At 39.3% G+C, this 22,660-nt stretch overlaps 1 protein-coding gene across 1 annotated transcript in view; it reads left to right on the forward strand.

The window, feature by feature from the left end:
• Positions 1-22,660, forward strand: part of SLCO5A1 (solute carrier organic anion transporter family member 5A1) — a 139,105-nt gene that overhangs the window by 97,132 nt on the left and 19,313 nt on the right. The window contains exon 6 of the mRNA XM_013061406.2: positions 14,497-14,695. Within this exon, the coding sequence (XP_012916860.1) occupies positions 14,497-14,695 (199 nt within the window). The remainder of the gene's footprint in view (positions 1-14,496; positions 14,696-22,660) is intronic.

Consider the following 22,660-nt stretch of genomic DNA (forward strand, 5'->3'; position numbering starts at 1 on the left):
GTTTGTTTGAAATATATTCTATATAAATGTGGAAATGTAATTGAGCTTGGTGGAATTATCCGGTAATGAAGTAGGTAGAGTAGGACAGCTATATAAATAAATATCCATAGATTTTCCAATAGAACATCTGTATGACATTACAAGTTCTTTGTTCCTACTGCAGCCTTGCTCTCCGATATAGTTACTCATGTAATCAATGTGTTGGTGGTTATAGTTACAAGATTTTACACAGACACACACACCATACACACCCACACCCACCCACACCCACACACACACATTGACATTCAGTGTATATATTGAACAGTCATCAGCCTTAACTTTGCTAAGCAAAACATTCTTTATGTTAATTGAAGAACATTCAGGAGAATGCTTAAAATGTTAAAGAAAGACAACTTTACAAGTTTTCCAAAGTACCACAGAAGCATCAAGTGCATTTTCAGTGCTGACAACTATTAAAAAAGATAAATCTTGTTTGTCTTTAGATCGGATTTCCAAGAATCTCAGAAAAAGGTGCCAGTGGAAGTTTTGTGTTCAGATAAAATATCTACCTGGGGAGGATTTTGCTTCATGGTATATGCTCCCAGCCTGTCTTAGGATCATGACCTGGGGAGAGTAGTCACTGTGAAGTCACTGACTAGTTTTGAGTGCCTACCATTTAGCAAACTACACTGATGGGCATTATGATGCATATGAGGATGAATAAAAGGAAATAATATAATTAATAGTGGAAATAAAATAGAAGAAATAGTATGCAATGGTTTCATATTATAGAGACCTTTGAGTCTCTGGTAGAGGAATTTTTAGAGCAACAGGTAATTAGAAAATATGGGAACTACTTTTTAAAAAAAAAATTATTTGTCAGCGAGAGAGAGAGAGAGAGAGAGAGAGCGCACAAGCCCGGGAGTGGCAGGCAGAGGAAGAAGCAGGTTCTCTGCCAAGCAAGGAGCCCATTGTGGGATCTGACCCCAGGACCCTGGGATTATGACCTGAGCTGAAGGCAGATGCTTAACTGACAGAGCCACCCAGGTGCCCAAGCCTCTGTAATTTAAATGTGTATTTATGGGAGTGTTAGCCTCATATAAATTTAGAAAAGGCATTGGATTTAGAATCAAACAAGCTTAGGCGTTGCTTCGGCATTAACAAGCCATTGACCCAAGTCATGTATCTTCTCTTCTTTCTCTCTTTCTCTCTCTTTTGTCATCCATAAAATGAGGGAGTTGAAGAAAGAGATGATCTCTGAGCTCCTATATTAAGTTAGGATTAAAATTTTCAGAGAATATCAGAGACTGAAAATAACAGAAGTTTAAGCAAAATAGATTTTTATTTCACTCTCACACACAAAAATTCTGGACATAGGCAGCTCAGGGTTGGTGAAGTGACTGCAGTCATTGAGACCGTTTCCAATTTCTGCTCCATCTGGACTCTTGTCCTCCTGGTCCAAAGGAGAGCTCTAGCTATCAACTCTACATTCATAACAGTGGAGTAGAAGGAGAGGGGAAGAAAGGTACTACTTTTGTTTACCTCACAGTGGCCAGAACTTATCACATGGTCATATCCAGTAGCAAGGGAGTCTGGGAAATGTAGTCTGTATTCCAGACAGCCATAACCCATGCTATTACTTTAGAATAAGAGTCTTGGGTTACATGCAGCCTGCTGTTTTTTTGTTTGTTTGCTCGTGAATAACATTTTATTGAAGCATAGCAGTGCTTATTTGTTTACACAAGACTGTGACTACTTTAGCACCCCAACATTAATTGTCACAGGCACTGTCTGACCCATAGAGTGGAAAATATTTATGACCTGGTCTTTTATAAAAATAGATAAATAAATAAAACTTGCCACTAATAGGGGACTACTAGTGTTTCTAGAAGAAGAAAAGTTAGTCATCGAGGAATAAGTAGGAATCTCTGTCATAGCTCACAAATTCTGTGGTTCTATGATAAACAAATAGGAAACCCAAACAATTAATTTCATATAATATAGGAATAATTTTGAAAATCTTAATAAACACATTATATGCTAAAACGTATTAGTAAATATTGAAACACAAAGTTCTTTTTTGCTGTAACAGGTTGAAACTTAAGTTAAACCTGTTAAATTGTCTTCTTTTTTATTCTGTCCACCTCCACATCTTATAGTGGTAGCTTTCATTTCCAGCCCAGTTGTCTCAGATGTTGGCTACTCCTCTCCAGCTTTGAGTAAAAATTTACTTTATTAGGCAGGTATCTTATATAGCCTTCATCTTGGTGAAAATAAAAATGTGAAAAGATAAAGGGCTACCTTTGATCCTGGTGAAACCCCCCCACCCCCCAGTGTAATATCTGGATCTGATAGTGAACGAGTGACATCACTGTGAGAGGGTCCATAGCAATTAGTTGGGAGGTACGTTGCATTGACTGTTGCTACACTGTCATTTTTTCTTTTGCTGGTTCACATGTCATTTGGGGTGAAACTTAAAATATTTATTGCATTTTCTTATTCTTTTAGCTTTTCTTCTTTTTTATTTTAGAAGAGTTTATTTATTTATTTGAGAGAGAGAGAGTGTGAGTGGAGGGAGGGACAGAGGGAGAAGGAGAGGGCAAGAATCTCAGCAGGCTCTACTGAGCCTGGAGCTGGCATCAGGGCTTGATCTTGTGACCTTGAGATCATGACCCGAGTCGGAACCAAGAGTTGGACGCTTAACCAATTGAGTTACCCAGGGACCCCTCTTTTAGCTTTTCAAGATACATTAGTGTCTTCCTAAAAGAAATTTTATTTGAAAATGTGTGATTTTATTATTCAAAACTAAGAGTAGATAAGGTCTGAACAATAAGGGAAAGAGACTATTGGTGTTTTGCTGAGAGATTTAAAGATGGACCAGTTGGTGGTGCTTGTCGTCACATTAAGAAGGCACATGAGAACCATGTCATCTGTTTGTTTTCTGGTGCTTTCAACCCAAGGCCTCCTTTAAAAACGTTGATTAATTTATGGATTTCTGGAGGCTGAGTTCTAATAGAGTAGGTTTTATGTCCTCCAAAGCTGCTCAGACCATTAGATTATGAGAGTATGTTTCTATTTATAAAACTTATTTTGTGGGTATTATTACCTGGTGGAATTATGCATGTCTTTTGAAACAAAACATCTTTAGGTGAAAAGTACAGAATACATTACACTGATTGTTTTTCTTCCCTCTTTTTTTTTTTTTTTTAAATTTCATTTATTTATTTGACACAGAGAGAGAGATCACAAGTAGGCAGAGAGGCAGGCAGAGAGAGAGAGGGGAAACAGGCTCCCTGCCGAGCAGAGAGCCCAATGTGGGACTCGATCCCAGGACCCTGAGATAATGACCCGAGCCGAAGGCAGAGGCTTAACCCTCTGAGCCACCCGGCACCCCTGAAATGCAAACAGCACAGAATAGCCAAAACAATCTTGATAAAGACAGGTTGGAGGACCTAGATTTCTTGATTCCAAAACTCAATAAAAAGCAATAATAACCAAAACAGTATGGTACTGAGTTAAAGCAAACATAAATATCAGTTGAATAGATTTGAGAGTCCAGAAGCAAACCCATACATCTGTGATCAACTGATTTTTTGACAATGATGCCAAGACCATTCAATGAGGAAAGAAGAGTCTTTTCAAAAAATGATGCTGGGATAACTGGTCACATACAGAAGAATGAGGTTGGACCCCTACCTCACACCATATGTAAAAAATAAACTCAAAATAGATCAAAGGCCTTAACGTAGAAGATAAAATTATATAACTCTTAGAAATAAACATAGGCATAAATCTTTGTAACCTTGGATTAGACAATACAACCAAAGGAAAAAATAGGTAAACTGGATTTTCTCAAAATTTAAAACTTCTGTACATCAAAGGACACTATCAAAAAAGTAAAAAATGATCCACAAAATGGGGGAAATACTTGCAAAATATATATCTGATAAGGGACCGATATCTAGAATATATAAAGAATTCATACAACTCAGGGCGCCTGAGTGGCTCAGTGGGTTAAAGTCTCTGCCTTCAGCCCAGGTCATGATCTCAGGGTCCTGGGATCGAGCCCCACATCGGGCTCTCTGCTTGACAGGGAGCCTGCTTCCCTCTCTCTCTTTGCCTGCCTCTCTGCCTACTTAAAATCTTAAAAAAAAAAAAAAAAGAATTCATACAACTCAATAATAAAAGAAAAATAATCTAATTGAAAATTGGGCAAAGGATCTGAATAGACATTTCTCCAAAAAAGATATACAAATGGTCACATGAAAAGATGCTCTACCTCATTAGTTATCAGAGAAATGCAAGTCAAAAGCACAGTGAGATACAGCTTTAAACCCACTCAGATGACTATCATCAATATTATCTGTGATATTAACAATTGAAGATTGGAAGAAATTGACACTCTCACACACTGTAGAAATGTCAAATGGTGTACCCACTTTGGAAAACAGTTTGGCACTTCCTCAAGCTAGAGTCACCATATGATTCAGAAATTCCATTTCTAGGCATATATCCAGGAGAAATGAAACATATGTTTGCATTAAAACTTGAACATGAATATTCATAGCAATATTATTTATAATAGCCCAAAATAGGAACAACCCAAATGACCATCGATTAATGAATGAATAAATCAAATGTGATGTATCAGTGCAATGGATTATTTGGCCATAAATAGGAATGAAGTACTAATACATGCTATAATACGGATGATCCTTGAAAACATTAGGCTAAGTGACAGAAGCCAGACAGAAGTATTGTATGACTCCATTTATATGAAATGGCTAGGATAGGCAAATCCATGGAGACTGAAAGTAGACTAGTGGTTGTCTAGGGCTGAGGGAGGAAATGGATGTGATCGCTAATGCATACAGAATTTCTTTTGGAGGGTGATGAAAATGTTCTCACAATGATTGTGAGATTGGTTGTATATCCCAAATTATTGAATTGTACACTTAAATAGATGCATTGCATGGTATGTTAATTATAGCTCAAGGAAGCTGTAAATCAAAAAAAAAAAAAAAAGAGGAACAGAGTATTCAGATTGGTGAGTTGACTGTGTTTATCAAATGGTTGTTCTGGGCCTCCTCAAGAAATTGGTAAGATTAAAACAGTTTCTAAGAAGCAAATCTCCACTTGGCCCTCTGGGGGTAAGGGCATTCTAACAAGTACCTTTAGGTATTTAGAAGTTTGTCTCAAAATGTCATATAAATAGAGTTTTTAAAAATCTGCTTGCTTCTCCCAGGGGAGGGATAGCTTTGTCAGACTTTTGTGGCTCAGCTATTAGTGGGCGAAATGACAGTCAACCATCCTCGATGGGAAAACTCCGAGAGCTGCTGGGTTTGGACAACAATGGAAAGGAGAGAAGTTGAAAACTGCTGACAGAAAATGGATCTTGCCCACAGGGCCTCTGAAGAGGCTTTGCCTTTGGCACCAGCCCACATCTGTAGGCTTTGCCTCTGTGAACGGAAACTAAGTGCAGTAACCCAACACCAGAGTCTTTGCTTGAGGCTTATTTTGATAACTGAAAAAATCACCAAGACTTTATTATTCTCCTGTGAAATTTCCTCTGCAAGAGGCTTTTTCCTCCTTTGCAGTAATTTGGTTCAAGCTTTTGCTATTTCGCCGTTAAGTTGCCCAGAGCTGGTGAAAAATGGAAGTAAACATTTGATTTTTGCATTTCATCATTTCAAGTTGTTTTTGCCCTCTGTGGTTTTATTGCCTCGATGCAGAAAACACTTAGGTTTCTAAGCCATAAAAGATGAAATATTAATTTGATTTGATTTTCGAATCCTTTTCATGATGCAGCTTGGCATTGGCTTTTATGTATTATTGTAGCCAGCCAGAGCTTTGCAAAAACCTGAAATGAAAATTGTGGTTGTTTTCTCTCCTGAATGTACCTTTTTTCTACGTTTCCTTCAGTCAGTGCTCTCGAGACTTTGAATCCCCGACATTGGGAATCTTGTATTTCCCTCTAGTTACCACACACAGTCTTCCTGTGTTGGCGGAATTGAAGAAAGTGTTATTCTGGGTGAATGAACCCCCTTCGCCTTAGTGGAAATTAAATATGAGCTTTATATTGGTGTCTCCCTGAGGAAGTCATGGAGGCGGAGGCCTTTGGAAGCATGTATCCCATTGAAAGCCTTTATTGGTAATTCCAGCAAGGCTGGGCTAGAGATTTCAGAACATTCTCTATTGGTTAGCTGCAGGTGGTCCCATCTGAGCCACACTGTGGCTGTCACCAGGTACTTGAAGAGGAAGCTGTGGTCGGAGAGGTCTGCTTCTGGCACCTTGTCCTCTAACTGAAGCTACAGACGGGCAAAACATGAGACAAGCTGTCGGCAGCAGCCTCGTGTAAGGCTAGCTACACTGCCAGCTTATCTGCCTCTGGAGAATTCTTTTTTTCTTTTTTTTAAATTTAATTAAAAAAATTTTTTTATAAACATATAATGTATTGTAATCCCCAGGGGTACAGGTCTGTGAATCGCCAGGTTTACACACTTCACAGCACTCACCATAGTGCCTCCGGAGAATTCTTAAAAGAACTTCTTCCTTCCGGCCCATAGGCTTCTCTTCAGGAATTGGTGGCTGTTCAGTTTCATACACGTGGGCTGCTTTTCTTAATCCAGCCAAACAGGGCATGGTACCCCTACTTTATAATTTGACTAAATGTTAGGTTATGAGATATTATGGATTTAATGAAAAACTGTTCTCTGCTTTAAAACGGCCACTGAACTATAATATATATATTCATTATAATATATAATGATATTATAATATATAATATATAATGATATAATATATAATGATATATATTCATTATAATATATAATATATAATGATTATATATAATATATAATGATACACCTAATCATGGTTTGTGAAGGGATTTCTGACATTTTTCACAAGAGTGGTGTTGAGATACTAAAGAGAAAGAGATGTATTGTGCTTTTGTGGACTTATGTATGGTTTGTGAAAATGTCTGCTTATATTCTCAGGGCATTTAAAATTTGCTATAATTTTAAAAGTTTGCATTTTTAAAATATTCTCTTCTTTTAGTCTACTTTTGTTCTTTTATTCCTTGATATTTATTTCCCATAAGAAAATGTTTGCAAGGAAAAATAGAAGCTTAAAAGGGTAAAATAATCTACCCTGGGTGATGGGAAAAACCTTTGTTTTGTATATGATTATAAGCATAGTCTTTGGAAAAGCTAAATGAATTTGAGTTTGTTTCCCTGCTCTATCACTCATTAGATATTTCTGTGATGTGGAAAGAAGCTGCATTCCTTCCAATCCAAGACACCATTAATTGTAAGATGCTCCATGATTTTGAGTTATTATGAAAGGAAAATGTTTTTAATTAGATTAGGACATGAGTAAGATACCTTTGATTGTGAGACAGTTCTGTTTCAAAGCAATTTGAAATCCATACAATTCTGAGAATGAGATGGCATACTCTATGTCTGTGTGTGTGTGTGTGTGTGTAAAAAGAGAGGGAGAGAGGGAGAAAGAGAAAAATGAATGAATGAAAATGAACCCGACTAGACTTCCTTCTTTTCTGGATATCCATGCTGCTTTCTCTTCCCCTTCCCCGTGCCCAGCTGCTTTTCCCCAAGGAACCTCCAAGTCATAATAGCTTACAATTATATTTTTACTGACTGATACATAGTTTTACATTTATAAGCCGTTTCTTTTTCAACTTAAGTAAGGAGAACTTTGGATGTGAAATACATAAAAGGGATCAGTGAACTTAGAGAAAAGAGCATTGAGGACATCTAAGATTTTGAGTTTTTAGTTCACCGCATTCTGCACCACTGTGACTTCACAGTGATTTCACAGAGAGAAGAGTTCTCAGAGGGCTGCTGACATTACGTGCTTTGTCACCGTTAGTGGCCTGGGAGTTAAATTTTTGCTAATAATGTTCAATTCAGAATTTTGATAATAGTGACATTTTCCAGACATCATTTAGTGCCTGCCAGTTTTAAACTGATATTAGCAGCTTATTTTGGTCTCAAGTTAGATTTTAGATTTCCTTTTTGTAAAATAATATATAGCCTAGTTTAGGAATAATTGAAGACTATCACTTGACGTTTTTATATAATTTTTAAATATAATTTTAATATAAATTTAAACATTAGTTATATAATTTTATATAATAAATTCTAAATAACAAAGTTTGCTCTTTCATCTATACATTTCCAGGTCCTGATAAGTGCTAGAAAGGTATGAGGATAATAAAGATATAGTCCCCACCATGCACAAAAACTTTATAGTCAAGCAGGAAAGAAAGAGGTAAACACAACAGACAGTGGCAGGCCTATGACGGGGTCAGCCCTGGGTACCGTGAAAGTAAATTATCGTTCTTAACAATAGTGATAGTTGCACAATGGAAGTTCCCTTCCCTGAAGGGGAAGGGAACAATGTTGATGATGAGCGGGTCACCTAATCTCATCCTCCTCTTTTTCAGTTCAAGTTTTTTTGGTGTCCCAAATCATGCATTAAGCAGAGGTATATTTTATATGTCTATTTTTTAAAAAAGATTTTATTTATTTATTTGACAGAGAGAGACACAGCGAGAGAGGACACACAAGCAAGGGGAGTGAGAGAGGGAGAAGCAGGCTTCCTGTAGAGCAGGAAGCCTGATGTGGGGCGCCATCCTAGGACCCTGGGATCATGACCTGAGCCAAAGGCAGAGGCTTAATGACTGAGCTACCCAGGTGCCCACCCCTATATGTCTGTTTTCAATATAGATCATTTCTACGTATTGACAAAAACTAGAGTAAAGAGGAAAAATTCCCCCAGTAGCTTTAATATTTGATAACTCAGTGAATATAATTTTTCATAAAGACTTTTTGGCTTCACAAACTATACATTATAAGGGCAAGCAGTATTGCAACTCGGGGTAAAAACTTCAAAACTGAATGTTATGGAATAGTGTTTGATAGAAGAGAAAGAATGGAAGTAGGACAATTAACATGTCAATTTGCTTGGATAAATAAGTAGATATTTATCCAACTAGATAAATTGGACCCAGTTGGATAAATATTTATCCAATATAAATTCCAACTGGAAATCAGTAGGTTGTTCGCAGACTTTTTTGGAAGTAAAGCAGGATCCTCTGCTTTGTGAGCAGTTAATCCATGCATCCCTGAGTTCTTTAGATTCATATATATACACACAGTAACTAAACAGCAAACAGAGGTTTATGTGGTGCTTAACACATTGTAGCTAAATATTAAGTAAAGGTCTATATAAAAAGAATACATAGAGTTTTAGCTGGACCATTAGGAGTAGTTTAAATTCACTCCTATAGATAAAATTGCATATAGAAATTTTGCCTAATTCCAATATATTTATTTGTGCAAATGTTAAGTTCATTCATATTAGACAGATAATAATGGTGCTTATACTTCCAATGATGCTGATCACCAACATTTATTAATTGTATACCAGGGAGTCAACACTGTTTTAAGCATTTCATTTTTTTTAAGTTTTTTATGTGTTTATTTAAGTAATTTCTACACTCAAAATGGGGCTTGAACTCATGATCCCCAAAATCAAGAGTCATAGTTCTTCTGAGCCAGGCAGGTGCCCCTGTTTTAAGCACTTCATATGTCTTAACGCATTTTACACCTAACAACCTGTGAGGAAGATACTATTTTTAAAGATTTTATTTATTTATTTGAAAGACAGCAAGCACTGGAGAGACTAGGCAAGCATGAATGAAGGGCAGAGGGAGAGGGAGAAGCAGACTCCCTGCAGAGCAGGGAGCCTGATGTGCGGCTGGATCCCAGGACCCTGAGATCATGACTGGAACTGAAGGCAGATGCTTAACTGACTGAGCCACCCAGACACCCCAGGAAGATACTATTCTTACCCACGTTTTACAGAGGAGAAAATCTGAGGCCTGGGAATATTCAGAAATTTGTCCAAGGACACCCAGTTTGTAGGTGGCAGAGCTGAGATTTGAACTCAGGAAATTTGTCCATGTGGCCTGCAATCTCACCTGCATTTGTCTCTTAAACATCTGCAACTGCTTTGGCTTCTATCTTCTACCGCCTGTACCTTAGGCTGGGCCGCTGGACTTGGTCCAGGTACTTCTGTCTTTCCACATTCAGCCCTTCTCTCTCTCCCCGCATACTCAAGTCCCTGATGCTTCTTTCCCACCCATCCTTTGTACCCCTCGGGGCCCATTCATGTCCTGGCCACTAGAGGGCGCGAGGCATAGAAACTCAGGGACTGCGGAACCCTCCTGCTAGGGCTGGGAAAGGGGCTGGAGAGGGAGCAGAAGCTCAGAGGAGTGGAGCCATTAGGAGGGGGTGTTCTCTGGGGACTGAGGGAAGGGGTGTGCACAAGCCACTGAGGCGAGTTTGAACTCAGACGTGGTGAGTGGCAGGCGGGCAGCTTCTGCTGGGAGAGCCCATCTTAGATATTTACAGGTTTCCCTTGCTATCTGAGCCGAGTGTTCCAATGAAACCTTTCCTAAGCTGAAATGGCATAAAGTGGAGACGCAATTACAGTTAATTTATATGGGAAAAATTTGTTGAGCATTCCCAGACTCACGAAACAACCTCTTTTAGGTGTTCCGGATACCTCTGGAACACCTTCCTAACGATGTACAGATTAAATCAAGTTCAGAGCTCCGGGGCCTGATGCTAAGACACTGAGGGTAGGTGCCAGGGAAGGAGCTTGGCGGGGCCACTCTCACTGGCTCTGTAACCCTTTCTGCGAAGCAAATGCTGAGTGCTATTTTCAGTGCTCACCTTTGTGGTCCCCCCCCCCCCCCCCCCGCAATAAACATGAAAATCCTCTTTGGGTTTCTTTTAGTTAGCCAATGCAGGTACTTAGGTCTTCCATAAATGCGAAGTGGTGTGATGTGAACTTGGAAAAGCAGGGGATGCCTGTATTTCCCGCTCCCCCCAGGGGGGGTGGGGAACTGGGAAGGACTAGAGAACAGCGTGATGGTGGGCGGGGAAACCAACTTCTAGCCCCTCCATGCTCTGTACAGTCTGGTTTCCCCAGAGCTGGGGGCTTTCAGAAGGGAGAGTGAGAAGGCTCTACTCTTGTCCCCTGTGCCCTTCCCCAGCACCATCCCATATGCCTAATATTCTAACAATGGAACGTTTGGGTCTCTTACTTAAGCTGGAGATCTGAACGATGTTCAGATTAGCATGGTGAATGGTCAGAAATTCTGTTTGGGTGGTGCAGTGAGATTTAGATGGCAGGGGACATTAGGAGAAAATTTTAAGGGGATCTTTACTCTGTTTGATATAACCTCATATTTACTGATGACGAATTTCCTGGTTTTTTTTTTTTTAAGATTTTATTTATTTATTTGACAGAGAGAGATCACAAGTAGGCAGAAAGAGAGACAGAGAGAGGAGGAAGCAGGCTCCCCAGTGAGCAGAGAGCCGGATGTGGGGCTCGATACCAGCACCTTGGGATCATGACCTGAGCCGAAGGAAGAGGCTTTAACCCACTGAGCCACCCAGGCGCCCCGAATTTCCTGCTTTTAAGAGTTGAATACCAATTAGGATGCATAGTCAAGTAAATTATATTGCTTTTAAATTAAGACTTGAGCTATGAGCATGGAGATTTGTTTTGTTTGTTACCGTAGGGGTCTAGAAGTGTAGAAGTTTTTCAGTTGAAATAAGAATTTCATAGATGTATCACTTTCACCTTAGAGGAAAACTTTGCCTATTTATTCATATAGATAACATGTGTACTTTTCCTTAATGACGATGATACTTTATTAACCAGCTCATTTGAGCCCAGAGCTCTGGTCAATTTACCTAAAAGATTCCACGGACCTGTCGGTTCTAGGAGACATCTGTGGTGATGTGGACAGAGCGCTGGGCTGGGAATCAGAGATCTCAGTTTCCCTTAGACTCTCTCTCCCTTGTGTGCACTGCTGGACCAGTCACTTTTCTGAGCTATCAATTTCCTCATCTGTAAAAAGACCATTACTGATTTTATAAAATCAGGACTCTGGTGAGGATTATAAAATGAACACTCGTTGCCAGGCAAAGCTCAGATTTTAGATTAATCTAATCCTTCTCTGCTCCTTTACGTGGGTTGCTGAACACGCTGGAGCGAACCATTCAACCGTTCTCCCCGGGCAGCTGTGGACTTCTGAAATCTAGTATCATCTGGACCCAGTGGACTCTCCATTTGCAAGGCCTATTACATATTCTCATTTAGCACTCACTTTGCTTTCCTATGATGATTATTCTAATCCTTGGCTATATTTAAAGTTCTCCATATCCCTTTCCTCTAAGAGTTAGTTTTGTTTTCAGTTATACAGGAAAAAAAAAAAAAATCCCAACCAGAAATAAAAAGCAAAGCTATATAAAAAAAAGAATTTATAGCATGTTATCAATTCTTTTTTTTTTTTAAGATTTTATTTATTTATTTGACAGACAGAGATCACAAGTAGTCAGAGAAGCAGGCAGAGAGAGTGGGGGAAGCAGGCTCTCCAATGAGCAGAGCCTGAGGTGGGACTTGATCCCAGGACCCTGAGACCATGATGCCAGCCGAAGGCAGAGGCTTGACCTACTGAGCCACCCAGGTGCCCCGCATGTTATCAAATCTCGAAGGAAAGAAGCATGGAAAAAAGACTGGAGTGAAGTAGGCCAGAATGAAAGCAGTGGATTTTTGTTCCTTCATACTTCTCTGTGCTTTTCCAGTGTTCTCTTATAACATGTATTACATGATGTTTGCAAAATAATGGGGAAAAAATGAAACAGAAAAGCTCTAATTTGAGGAGCTACCACCCACCTGTTGACTTATGCCCCACCATATTCTCCCCTCTCCTGTTCCTAGCCTGAATGAAGGGGTCTTTCTCTCTCCTCCCCCCCATCCAGTGCTAATCTGATTATCTGTGCTATTAATTCCATATTCTCTTGACTCCTCAAGGATCTTGCATTGGCATTAGGTAACCTTTTCTCTCCACATTCAAGCTCCCATTCCTTTTTAGTCTATTTTTGTCCGCATATAAATACACTTAGTCCCCTCCTGTCTTAACAAATGAACTCTCCAAACTCCAACTCTACCTTGACTCCACTCTTACTCTAGACCCATACCCATTTTTCCTCTTATAGCCTAAGTTCTAGAAAGAGTCTGAATTCTAATCTCTAAGTCCTCATCTCAACCTATTGGAGTCTGGGTTCTTCCTTCACAGTATCTATTCCTAACATTGCTCTTGCCAAGATCTCTAGTGACGTAGTTGTATCATTTCAGTCTTCACCTTATTTTTCTCTTCATACTTCGTTCAGTGAAGCCCTCCTTGATTTCTCCCAGGTAAGGCTCAGAATGCTTTTTATCCCCGTATTCTCCCTGTCTTTTGTATAATTGTTTTATTATACTCTAATTTGTATATTTCTGTTTTAGATTATAAGGTTCCTGGGGCAGGCTTTTTCAGTTTTTTAAAACTGTGAAATACAATGCACAGAAAAATACATTAATCAAAATTCAGAGCTAATGAGTAATCATGAAGTGAACATTTGTGTAACTGTTACCCAGGTCATGGCATGGAGTGTTTTCAGTAGTCGAGGAGCCCCCTGTATCCTTTCCTGACCCCACCTATTTCCCTACTATCTTGGGTTTATGACACTTACTTCCTGGATTTTCTTCATAGTTGCACTGCCTGGATATGCATTCCTAAACAGATCATTTAGTGGTACCTGCACTTGAACTTTTTACGAATGCCATCACGTCATGTGTTCTGTTCTGTTTTGCTTCTTTCATTGAACATTGTATTTGTATGATCCATGCTCATGGTTGTATGTTATTATATTCCCTCCTGTTTATTGCTGTGTAGTGGAATTTTGCTACATGAACTTACAACAGGCAATATATCTAGTGATGAATTTTTGGTTTATTTCCAGTTTTTGGCTATTATGAGGCTTCAAATATCTTGTACACTTCTTTTGGTCCCCATGTGCTTGGGCTTCTTCATGGTATAGATCCAGAAGTAGAATTACCTGTCACCGGATATGTATATCTTCAGCTCTACCAGATAAAGGACAAATTGTTTCTCAAAGTAGGTCTCACAATTTACATCCCACCAGCCGTGGAGAGCACCCATTGCTTGGTGTCTTCACCAACATGTGGTAATATCGGACTTCTTAATTATTATGAACACAGTTGGTGTAGAGTAGTATTTTACTATATTTTAATCTGTATTTCCCTCTTAGCAAAGAGAGTGAACATCTTCTGGTGTTTATTGGCCAGCTGGATTTCCTCTCCAGTAAGGGGCCCATTTAAGTTCTGTTCACTTTCTTAGTTGGTGGCTTGTCTTTATCTTATTGCTTTGTAAAAGTTATTTTGCATTTTGGCTATGAGTCCTTTGAAAAGAAATTATACTATAAAATCATACACATTGAAGATTTGTTGATTATGGTATTTTTTATTTTGTCCTTTAATACTAATAAGTAAGTAAAAACAGAGTAATTAGAAAACAAATTATAGTATATGGGACTTCACTTAATCCTGTCCTTCCCTTCTTCTCTCTAGGTGTAATTATTGTCCCCAGTGCTGGTGTTGGCATTGTCCTGGGAGGCTACATTATAAAGAAATTGAAACTTGGTGCAAGAGAATCTGCTAAACTTGCCATGATCTGCAGTGGTGTGTCTTTACTGTGTTTTTCAACCCTATTTATTGTTGGGTGTGAAAGTATTAATCTAGGAGGCATAAACATCCCGTATACAACAGGGTAAGTAGCTTCAAGGAGTCATTTCATGTCATTCTAATTGTGAAAGAAGTGGAAAGCCCTGTAGTGTTTGTACCCCAGGGTCAGATGAGTGTTCCCCCCTGCCGGTGGGGGGGTCTCCTGTGCACGTGTCATCTCCCCCAGGTAGAGCATGCATGTGTGGAGGGCAGGGACCATAGTCTCTCCTTTGTCCATGTTCCCTTTCGAGGCTCACAGAGTATCTCCCATGGTTTTTTGGTTACAGCAGATGAGGAGGAAATGCTTGTTGGGTTAATGAAAATTGTTCTTTAAAAAAAAAAAAGGCAACATTTTAAATAGACGATACATTTGCATAGTTTAAGAACATAAAAGTCAATGAAAATACAATGTACAGTGAAAAGTCGTGCTCTTACCAAAGTCCTCAAATTCATTTCTCCAATCAAGGACAAGCCAGGTAACCACTTGGATTCATTTCTTATGCCTTCCGCCAAGGCTTCTTTCTATAAGAACCTATGAATATGTATTTAAAATTTTCCCTGTTTAATATCCATAAGGTAGCTCATACACACTTTTCCCAGGGTAAAAAAAATGTAACAACATAGCTGGAGATCTTTCTGTGCCAATAACAACAACAACAACAACAACAATAATGCAATGTATAGTTAACTCTTATATTGACACTCTTCTAATGCTTTACATATATTAACTCATTAATCCTCACAACAACCCTATCAGGAAGGTTCTATTATTATCTTGATTTTACAGATGGCAAAACTGAGGTACAGAACACACATACCAGGGGCACCTGGGTGGCTCAGTGGGTTAAAGCCTCTGCTTTCAGCTCAGGTCATGATCTCAGGGTCCTGGGAGCGAGCTCCACATCGGGCTCTCTGCTCAGCGGGGAGCCTGCTTCCCCCCCCTCTCTGCCTGCCTCTTTGCCTACTTGTGATCTCTCTCTGTCAGGTAAATAAATAAAATCTTTATTAAAACACCCCCCCCACACACACACACATTGGTGTTATGCTGATAATATGTAACACATGGCTAAGAAAAAAGTTCCTATCTGTAGCATTTGACAATTTCAGAGGTGTAAATATCCCCACCATGGCTGATTTCAAGCTAACAACGTGAAGATGATGAACACTACGTTAGGAGATGCCCAGTCACATACCATTATATGATATTTCTCCCATATAGGTAGTTAGACCTAAATAGCCTAGTCAATACATAGATAACAGTAGGGTAAAAAAGCTAGGAGGTGGAGTATTGAGTATTTACTGTCTTTGTTTGTAACATTTATCTTAATTGTAAGCTTATATAATTTAATTTTTAATAATGGCTGTGCTAAACAGACAGTTGACAAAATCCTTGAAAACTGAGGATTTTGTGACGTAAGGCGGCTGTTCTACATGTTACATAGGACTTAATCCATACTTAATCCCAAACAATTCAGAGTCCATACCTTTAAGCACTCTTAAAGAAAAAAAAAAGATTTTATTTATTTATTTGAGAGAGTGAGAGAAGGAGCATGAGAAGGGGGAGGTTCAGGTCAAAGGGAGAAGAAAACTCCCTGATGAGAGGGGTGCCTAATGTGGGACTCAGTCCTGGAATTCCGGGATCATGACTTGAGCTGAAGGCAGTCATTCAACCAACTGAGCCACCAGGTGCTCTAAGCACTCCTTTTTTATTTTTTTTTAAATTTTTTACTTAAATACAATTAATTAACATATAATGTAATATTAGTTTCAGAGGTAGAGTTCAGTGATTTATCAGTCTTATATAATACCCAGTGCTCATTACATCACATGCCTTCCTTAATGTCTATCACCCAGATACCCCATCCCCCACTCCCCTCCCCTCCGGCAACCCTCAGTTTGTTTCCTATGATTAAGAGCCTCTCGTGGTTTGTCTCCCTCTCTGATTTTGTCTTGTTTTATTTTCCCCTTCCTTCCCCTGTGATCCTGTTTTGTTTCTTAAATTCCACATAGGAGTGAAACTGTATGATAATTGTCTTTCTCTGATTTAATTGTTTTGCTTAGTATAATATTTTCTAGTTCCATCCACGTCATTGCAAATGGTAAGATTTCATTTTTTGATGGCTGAGTGATATCCCATTGTGTGTGTGTGTGTGTGTGGGTGTGTATACACACACCCTATCTTCTTTTTTTAAATTTTGTGAGTGATTTTTATTTATTTATTTATTTTTTATGTTACATTAGTCATCAAACATCTTCTTTATCCATTCATCTGTTGATGGACATCTGGACTCTTTCCATTGTTTGGCTGTTATGGACATTGCTTTAAACACTCCTTTTAACTGCCATGTAATATTCCATTTAGTTCTGTTTTGTAATTTAACCAGTCCCCATTTGAAAGGCAGTTTCCTATCATTTGTCATTAAAAATCATGCTGCAACAAATAACTTCATGTATAATCACTTCTTCTGTGTGCCATGTGTTTGTAGTATAAATTCCCAGAAATGAGATTGCAATGAATATTACTAAATTTACTCCCCAGGTGTTGTATCAATTTGCCCCTTCACCAGCGGTGGATCTGAGGATTGATTTCCTATATACCCTTTCTAAAAAAGGGTGCAAAATTTTTCTTGGGGAGTTATGAAAACTATAACTTTTATTTCCTGAGTACATTTAGGTTTGTTAGGATCTGCTCATTGGACAGAACTCTAGTGCCTAGATTTTGATGCTTGCTGCCAAGAAGCCCCATTTCCTTTTGATTTTTAGTGGAGTTTTGTCTGCTAAAATGTTCCATTTGAAATTTGAATATGAAAAGCTTTAATTTCACTTAACTAACCTAGAGCATTAGGAAAGGGGGGGGGAAAAGAGGAACTACCATCTATTCTGTAGATGACAGAATATGTTCACTTGTCTCAAGAATCTTTTTTTCATCAGGAGATATGTGTCTGGGTAATACATTTACTGACACGTAGCTTCTTTTAGTGCCTACTAGAATGGCATAGGAAAGAAAGTGTTTAAAAAATTTAAGGGTGGTATAGAATAGGGAGTCCCGGTTCCTGAGTTAAATCTGAATTTGTATCTTCACTCTCCTTGGCCAGTTGCTTAGCTGTAAGCCTCAGTATCCTCATCTGTGAAATAGGGTGATGATAATAGTGTCTTCGTCCCATCGGGCTACTGAAATAGAATAGTGTCGACTGGGTGGCTTGGAAACAACAGAATCTTATTACTCACAGTTCTGTAGTTTAGGATGAAGGTACCTATAGATTTGGTGTCTTGGGAGGCTCCACTTTCTGGTTCATAAGTGGCTGTAACCTTCTCTGTGTCCTCACGTGGTGGAAGGGGTGAGGCATCTCTCTAGAGTCTCTCTTATAAGGGCACCAATCCCATTCATGAGGGCTGCACCCTCATGATCTAAATACTTCCCAAAGCCCCAACCTCTAAATACCATCACACTGAAAGTTCGTTTTCAACCTATGAATGTTGCAGGGACCCAAATATTTAGTCTCCAGCAATGGGACTCACTTTCAAGGCTACAGGCAAGGATAGTATGGATCACATTTGTAAAGCTCTCAGCTCGAAGCCTGGCCCACAGCAAGTGCTCCCTGAAAGTTAGCTCTTGTTATCAGTCATCACTAATAAATTAAGAATAATTTCTACTTCTACAGAATTATTTTTATTACAACTGGAAAACAAATAGAATTAAGAAGTTAGAAGCAAAAAAATCAAGAGTCTCCTGACCAACCCTGCTTCCTAGGGCAATTATTTTAAGATTCTTTTTAGTTGTCTCTTCCGGTATTCACCTCTATATTTTTTTAGACACAATGTATAAATTAACCAGATTGGGACATTATTTATGACTTCCTATCCTAGTAAATGAAGAGTGCTGTTTTCCCTTCATATACTGTGGTCAGATCCTCCTTTGATATTTCTCGTGTTTGATTATGACAGTATTATTAACTGCTGAGGCACAAGTGGTGTGTCATGATGAGCTTTCCTCTTTTGTGTCATGATGAGCTTTCCTCTTTTGTAGAGCATTGATTTTCCTGGAATTTGTAATTGTCTTATTTTCATTATCTTTGTTTTCTCTGAATGTGTGTCTGGCTCCCCATATTCTCTGAGGGTTCAAAATATCTTGCTATGATTTTTCACCTGTCTGATGAACTCCTGATTCCACTTCCCACCCCTTGGAGTCATCTAAATTGGAGCCCTAGTGCCCATGCTCCAATCTGGACACAAGGATCTCTGGGCCTGCTGCCCAGCTATAACCCTGGGAATCCCATAGGCTTCTGTCTGTATCGATCCTTTATTCCTTGGGCTCTGTGGATGTCTGTTTTTTGGCTCCCTCCTCATTTCATGAGAACACATTCCTCCAGTAGCTACAGGAAGGCTAGGCAGGCTGTCACTTTTTTGTTTTTGAAGGTTTTTCATGAAATAGCTTAAAAAAAAGAAAAAAAAAAAACCCAAACCTATTATATTTGATTGTCAAGTTGGCTAGGTAAAGAATCTTTGATTGGATGAATCATTTTCACTCAGAATTTTGAGGTTATTACTCCCTTATCGTCTGAATTTTCAGGCTATTGTGGGAAATCTGGCCTTTGTTTTTGTCAGTCTTTCATATGTGCCCTATTTTTCCCTTCTAGGAGCTTCCAATTTACTTCTGGTATTTCTGAATTTCACATGATATACTTTGGAATGGGTTTTTTTCTCTACCCCCTCCTGAGCACTTGTTTTTATTGTCTGGAAACTGTGTCCTTCAGTTCGGTTTCTTTTCTTTCTTTCTTTTTTTAAACTTAAATTCTGTTACTCTTTTCTCACCACTTTTTCTCTTCTCTCTCCTTCTTTGGTCCTCTACTTATTCTTTGTCACTTATTTTATTTCATTCTTTTGTCCTACTTTTGGGAAAGGTTTCTTATGCTTTATTTTTTCAGTCTTCTGCTAAATCTTTATTTTAGATATTGTACTTTTAACTTCCAAGTTTCTTTCCTGATTTTTGATTGTTTCTTGCTTCAATGGTAGAATATGTTCTGTTACTTCTCCAACATGACTGAGCATTTCTTTTCCTTCCTGGATTGTCTATGTCCTCTTAATACCTGCTGTCCATTTATTCTGTGGTCTCAATTATGTTGGAAGTTTACCTTTCATTTCTGGTGACCCTTAGCTTTCTCTTAGTATGGAAGAACACGCATTTAAAAAGCTGGGTAGGTGCTCTGTGTCTGACAGCAGAGCTTGCCATTTGGTGGATCTCACTCGGGTAACAGGAGGGCAGGAGGTGGCATTTTTGTTGGGGTGCTGGTGTCAGAACCCACGGTCTTAGCTCTGGGTTGCTTTGGCTCCTCAGGAACAGGATTCTCCTGTCTCTGGCTGCAGCTTTGTTGTGGTGGGTTCCTGGTTGTAAGCCTACCTGCTGTCATTCTAGAGCTGGGAGTGTGGGATGGTGATGGGAAAGTGCCTGAGTTCTTCTGTTCACTCTGCAGACTTTTACTTAATTCCCCTGCTACCATTCTAGTACCTCACCAAAGGTCTCCTTTATGTATGAGGCTCTTAAGTCCATAGACTTTGGTTCATTTTCTCCAGAAAATAAAGAGGTTGAGGAAAGAGTAGTCATCTACTCTGTAGGGTGGGGATGGGAATCTGCTTAAAGTTATATCATATTTGGACCACCCTATTTCTTACATTGTCTGTCCTTGAGTTCTAAAGACCCTTTCTTTCCCTGACTACTGGCCTTTCCCATGCTCATGTATATTTTTTTAAAGTTTTCAACATATCCTTTGTTTTATTGAATTTTTCTTTTTCCATGATCTTGCTTCAATTGGACTAATTGCTCTCTGGACATAAATTATATCCTGAGATTTCCTTTCATAGATCTCAATTGTATCCACTATTTGTTTGTTTATTTGTCGACTCCTTGTTTTGCTGGAGAAAAACACCCAGATGCTGTTGGAGGAAAGAGTATGTGGGAGTAAAACTTTCTGAGCCTGTCAGTGTATTAGTGTCTTCAGTCTTCTCTCACATTTAGTGATGGTTTGAGTGGGTATAAAATTATAGGTTAAAAATTGCCTTTCTGGGAACTTCGAAGCCATTGCTTTGTCTTCTAGTATCTCATGTTGCAGATAAGAAATTTAACTCCAGTCCTAGCTCTTATTTGTCTGTGGCCAACTTTATTTGAAAGTTTTAAGGAGATTTTTTATTCGGGGTATTCTGAAACTTCAAAAGGAATGCTTCTCTCTCTGATTCTGTCTTGGCTGGGCCCTTCCAGTGTCACTTTTTCAGAGTCTGCCTCTCTCTGCCCAATCTAAGGGAGCCCGCTCTCCTCTCATTCTTTTTTTTTCCCCTTTAAGATGGATTTTATTTATTTATTTATTTATTTATTTAGTGGGAGAGAAGGTGCACAAGTTGGGGAGAGGGGCAGAGGAAGAAGCAGACTCCCCACTGAGCAGGGAGCCCAATGTGGGACTCGATCCTAGGACCCTGAGCCAAGGACAGACACTTAGCCGATTGAGCCACCCAGGTCCCCTCTCCCCTCATTCTTTATCCCATCCTTGCTCCTTAGTCTCCTTGTAGCACTTACTACTAGCTGAAATTCCCTCATTTAATTATTTGCTCTGCTCATGCCTCCTGTTCCTAAACTATGAGCTCCTCGAGAACAATTACCAGAGTGGTCTCCATAATAGTTGCAACCCCACCATCTAAAGCAATGCAGGGACGTTTGTTGCATGAGGGAAAGCATGAACAAACGAATGTTTTGGCCCAGGACTTTGTTCATTACATGAGGCACCCTCTGAGCCATCTTACGCTAACACGTCTGTCTTCTTTACCCCAGAGAAGTTTTCTTTTGCTATAGCTTTACTCATTCTCTCCATTTTCTGTGCACTCATGAGGACTCCTGCTAATCCGATGCTGGGACTTACAGTCTGGTTGCCTGGATGTGTGGTTTGCTCTCTCATCTTTTCTCTGTCCTTCGCTATGAGAGATTCTTCCATACTTTGTCTTCTATTCTTTATGTAAATTTTCTTTATTTCGAGAAGAACATTTTTCTTTGTTGTATTCTGAGTATGCCCTTTTCATAACATTTTCTGTCCTTTTAAGGAGTAATATCTTCTCAGATCTGTATATATAATTAGATTTTTCTCTTTTACTTTGTTTGTATGCCTCACATTTTGCCATTTAATGTTAAGGGTGAGTTTTTCTGTTTGTTTATTCTGGACTTTACAGGTCGACAAGACTCAGTCTATCACCCTTCAGGTTATCTGCCCCACCCTCACCCCCCCCCTACAAAAATGAGGGAATTTTACCTTTTTAAATTTCTTTCGATATCTTTAGAGAACAGCTTTGTGGAGAATGTTTAGGCTCTGATGTGGGAGTGGAAGTGAGTGAATATGAGAAAGGAAGGGCCTAACAATACAGTTTTCTCTCCCTCAAGCCTCAGTTTCATCCTCACCTTTGGCTTCTGCCACATCCGGTGACTTTAAGCTCAGAACCTTTTGGGGCCTTGTGGAGGGTTCATGGGGCAGGCTGGCTCTCCTCCAAGGCGGGGGATCTGCTCATCACATAAACTTATGCCTATCCACTTGCTATTTTCATGAAATTTGGTGTCATTTTCCATTCCTCCTTGCTAGCTTTATTCCTTTTAATCTTTCTTGCTTTAATTTTCAGTGCATTCTCAGCAGGGAGGGAAGGCAGACTCACTGACTTACCTGCTTTTAAAGTGCAAGTCCCCTCAAGACTTTGAAGCCCTTGCTTTGCACCGTATCTGTCTTGCCAATCCTGAATCAACTGACTCCGGGCTCTCCAGCACCATGGGCAAAAATTATATAATTGTGCTGATTGGCGCCATTACAAATTTATGAGTTCCAATCTTAGCAAGCCCTCATCTTTGCTGAGCAATCCATTTCTTGGCCCCACTCAGCTTCCTTTCCTATGCCCCAGGATGGCTGCGCTTTTAAAAATTCTTTTCTTGAAGTGTTCTATCTTAGTCTTGATTTTCTTGTTGGGCATCCCAGACTCTATGTTCGTG

This window comes from Mustela putorius, unplaced genomic scaffold (genome assembly GCF_011764305.1).
Source record: "Mustela putorius furo isolate JIRA1106 unplaced genomic scaffold, ASM1176430v1.1 tig00003846_pilon_pilon_pilon, whole genome shotgun sequence".
NCBI lineage: Eukaryota > Metazoa > Chordata > Mammalia > Carnivora > Mustelidae > Mustela > Mustela putorius.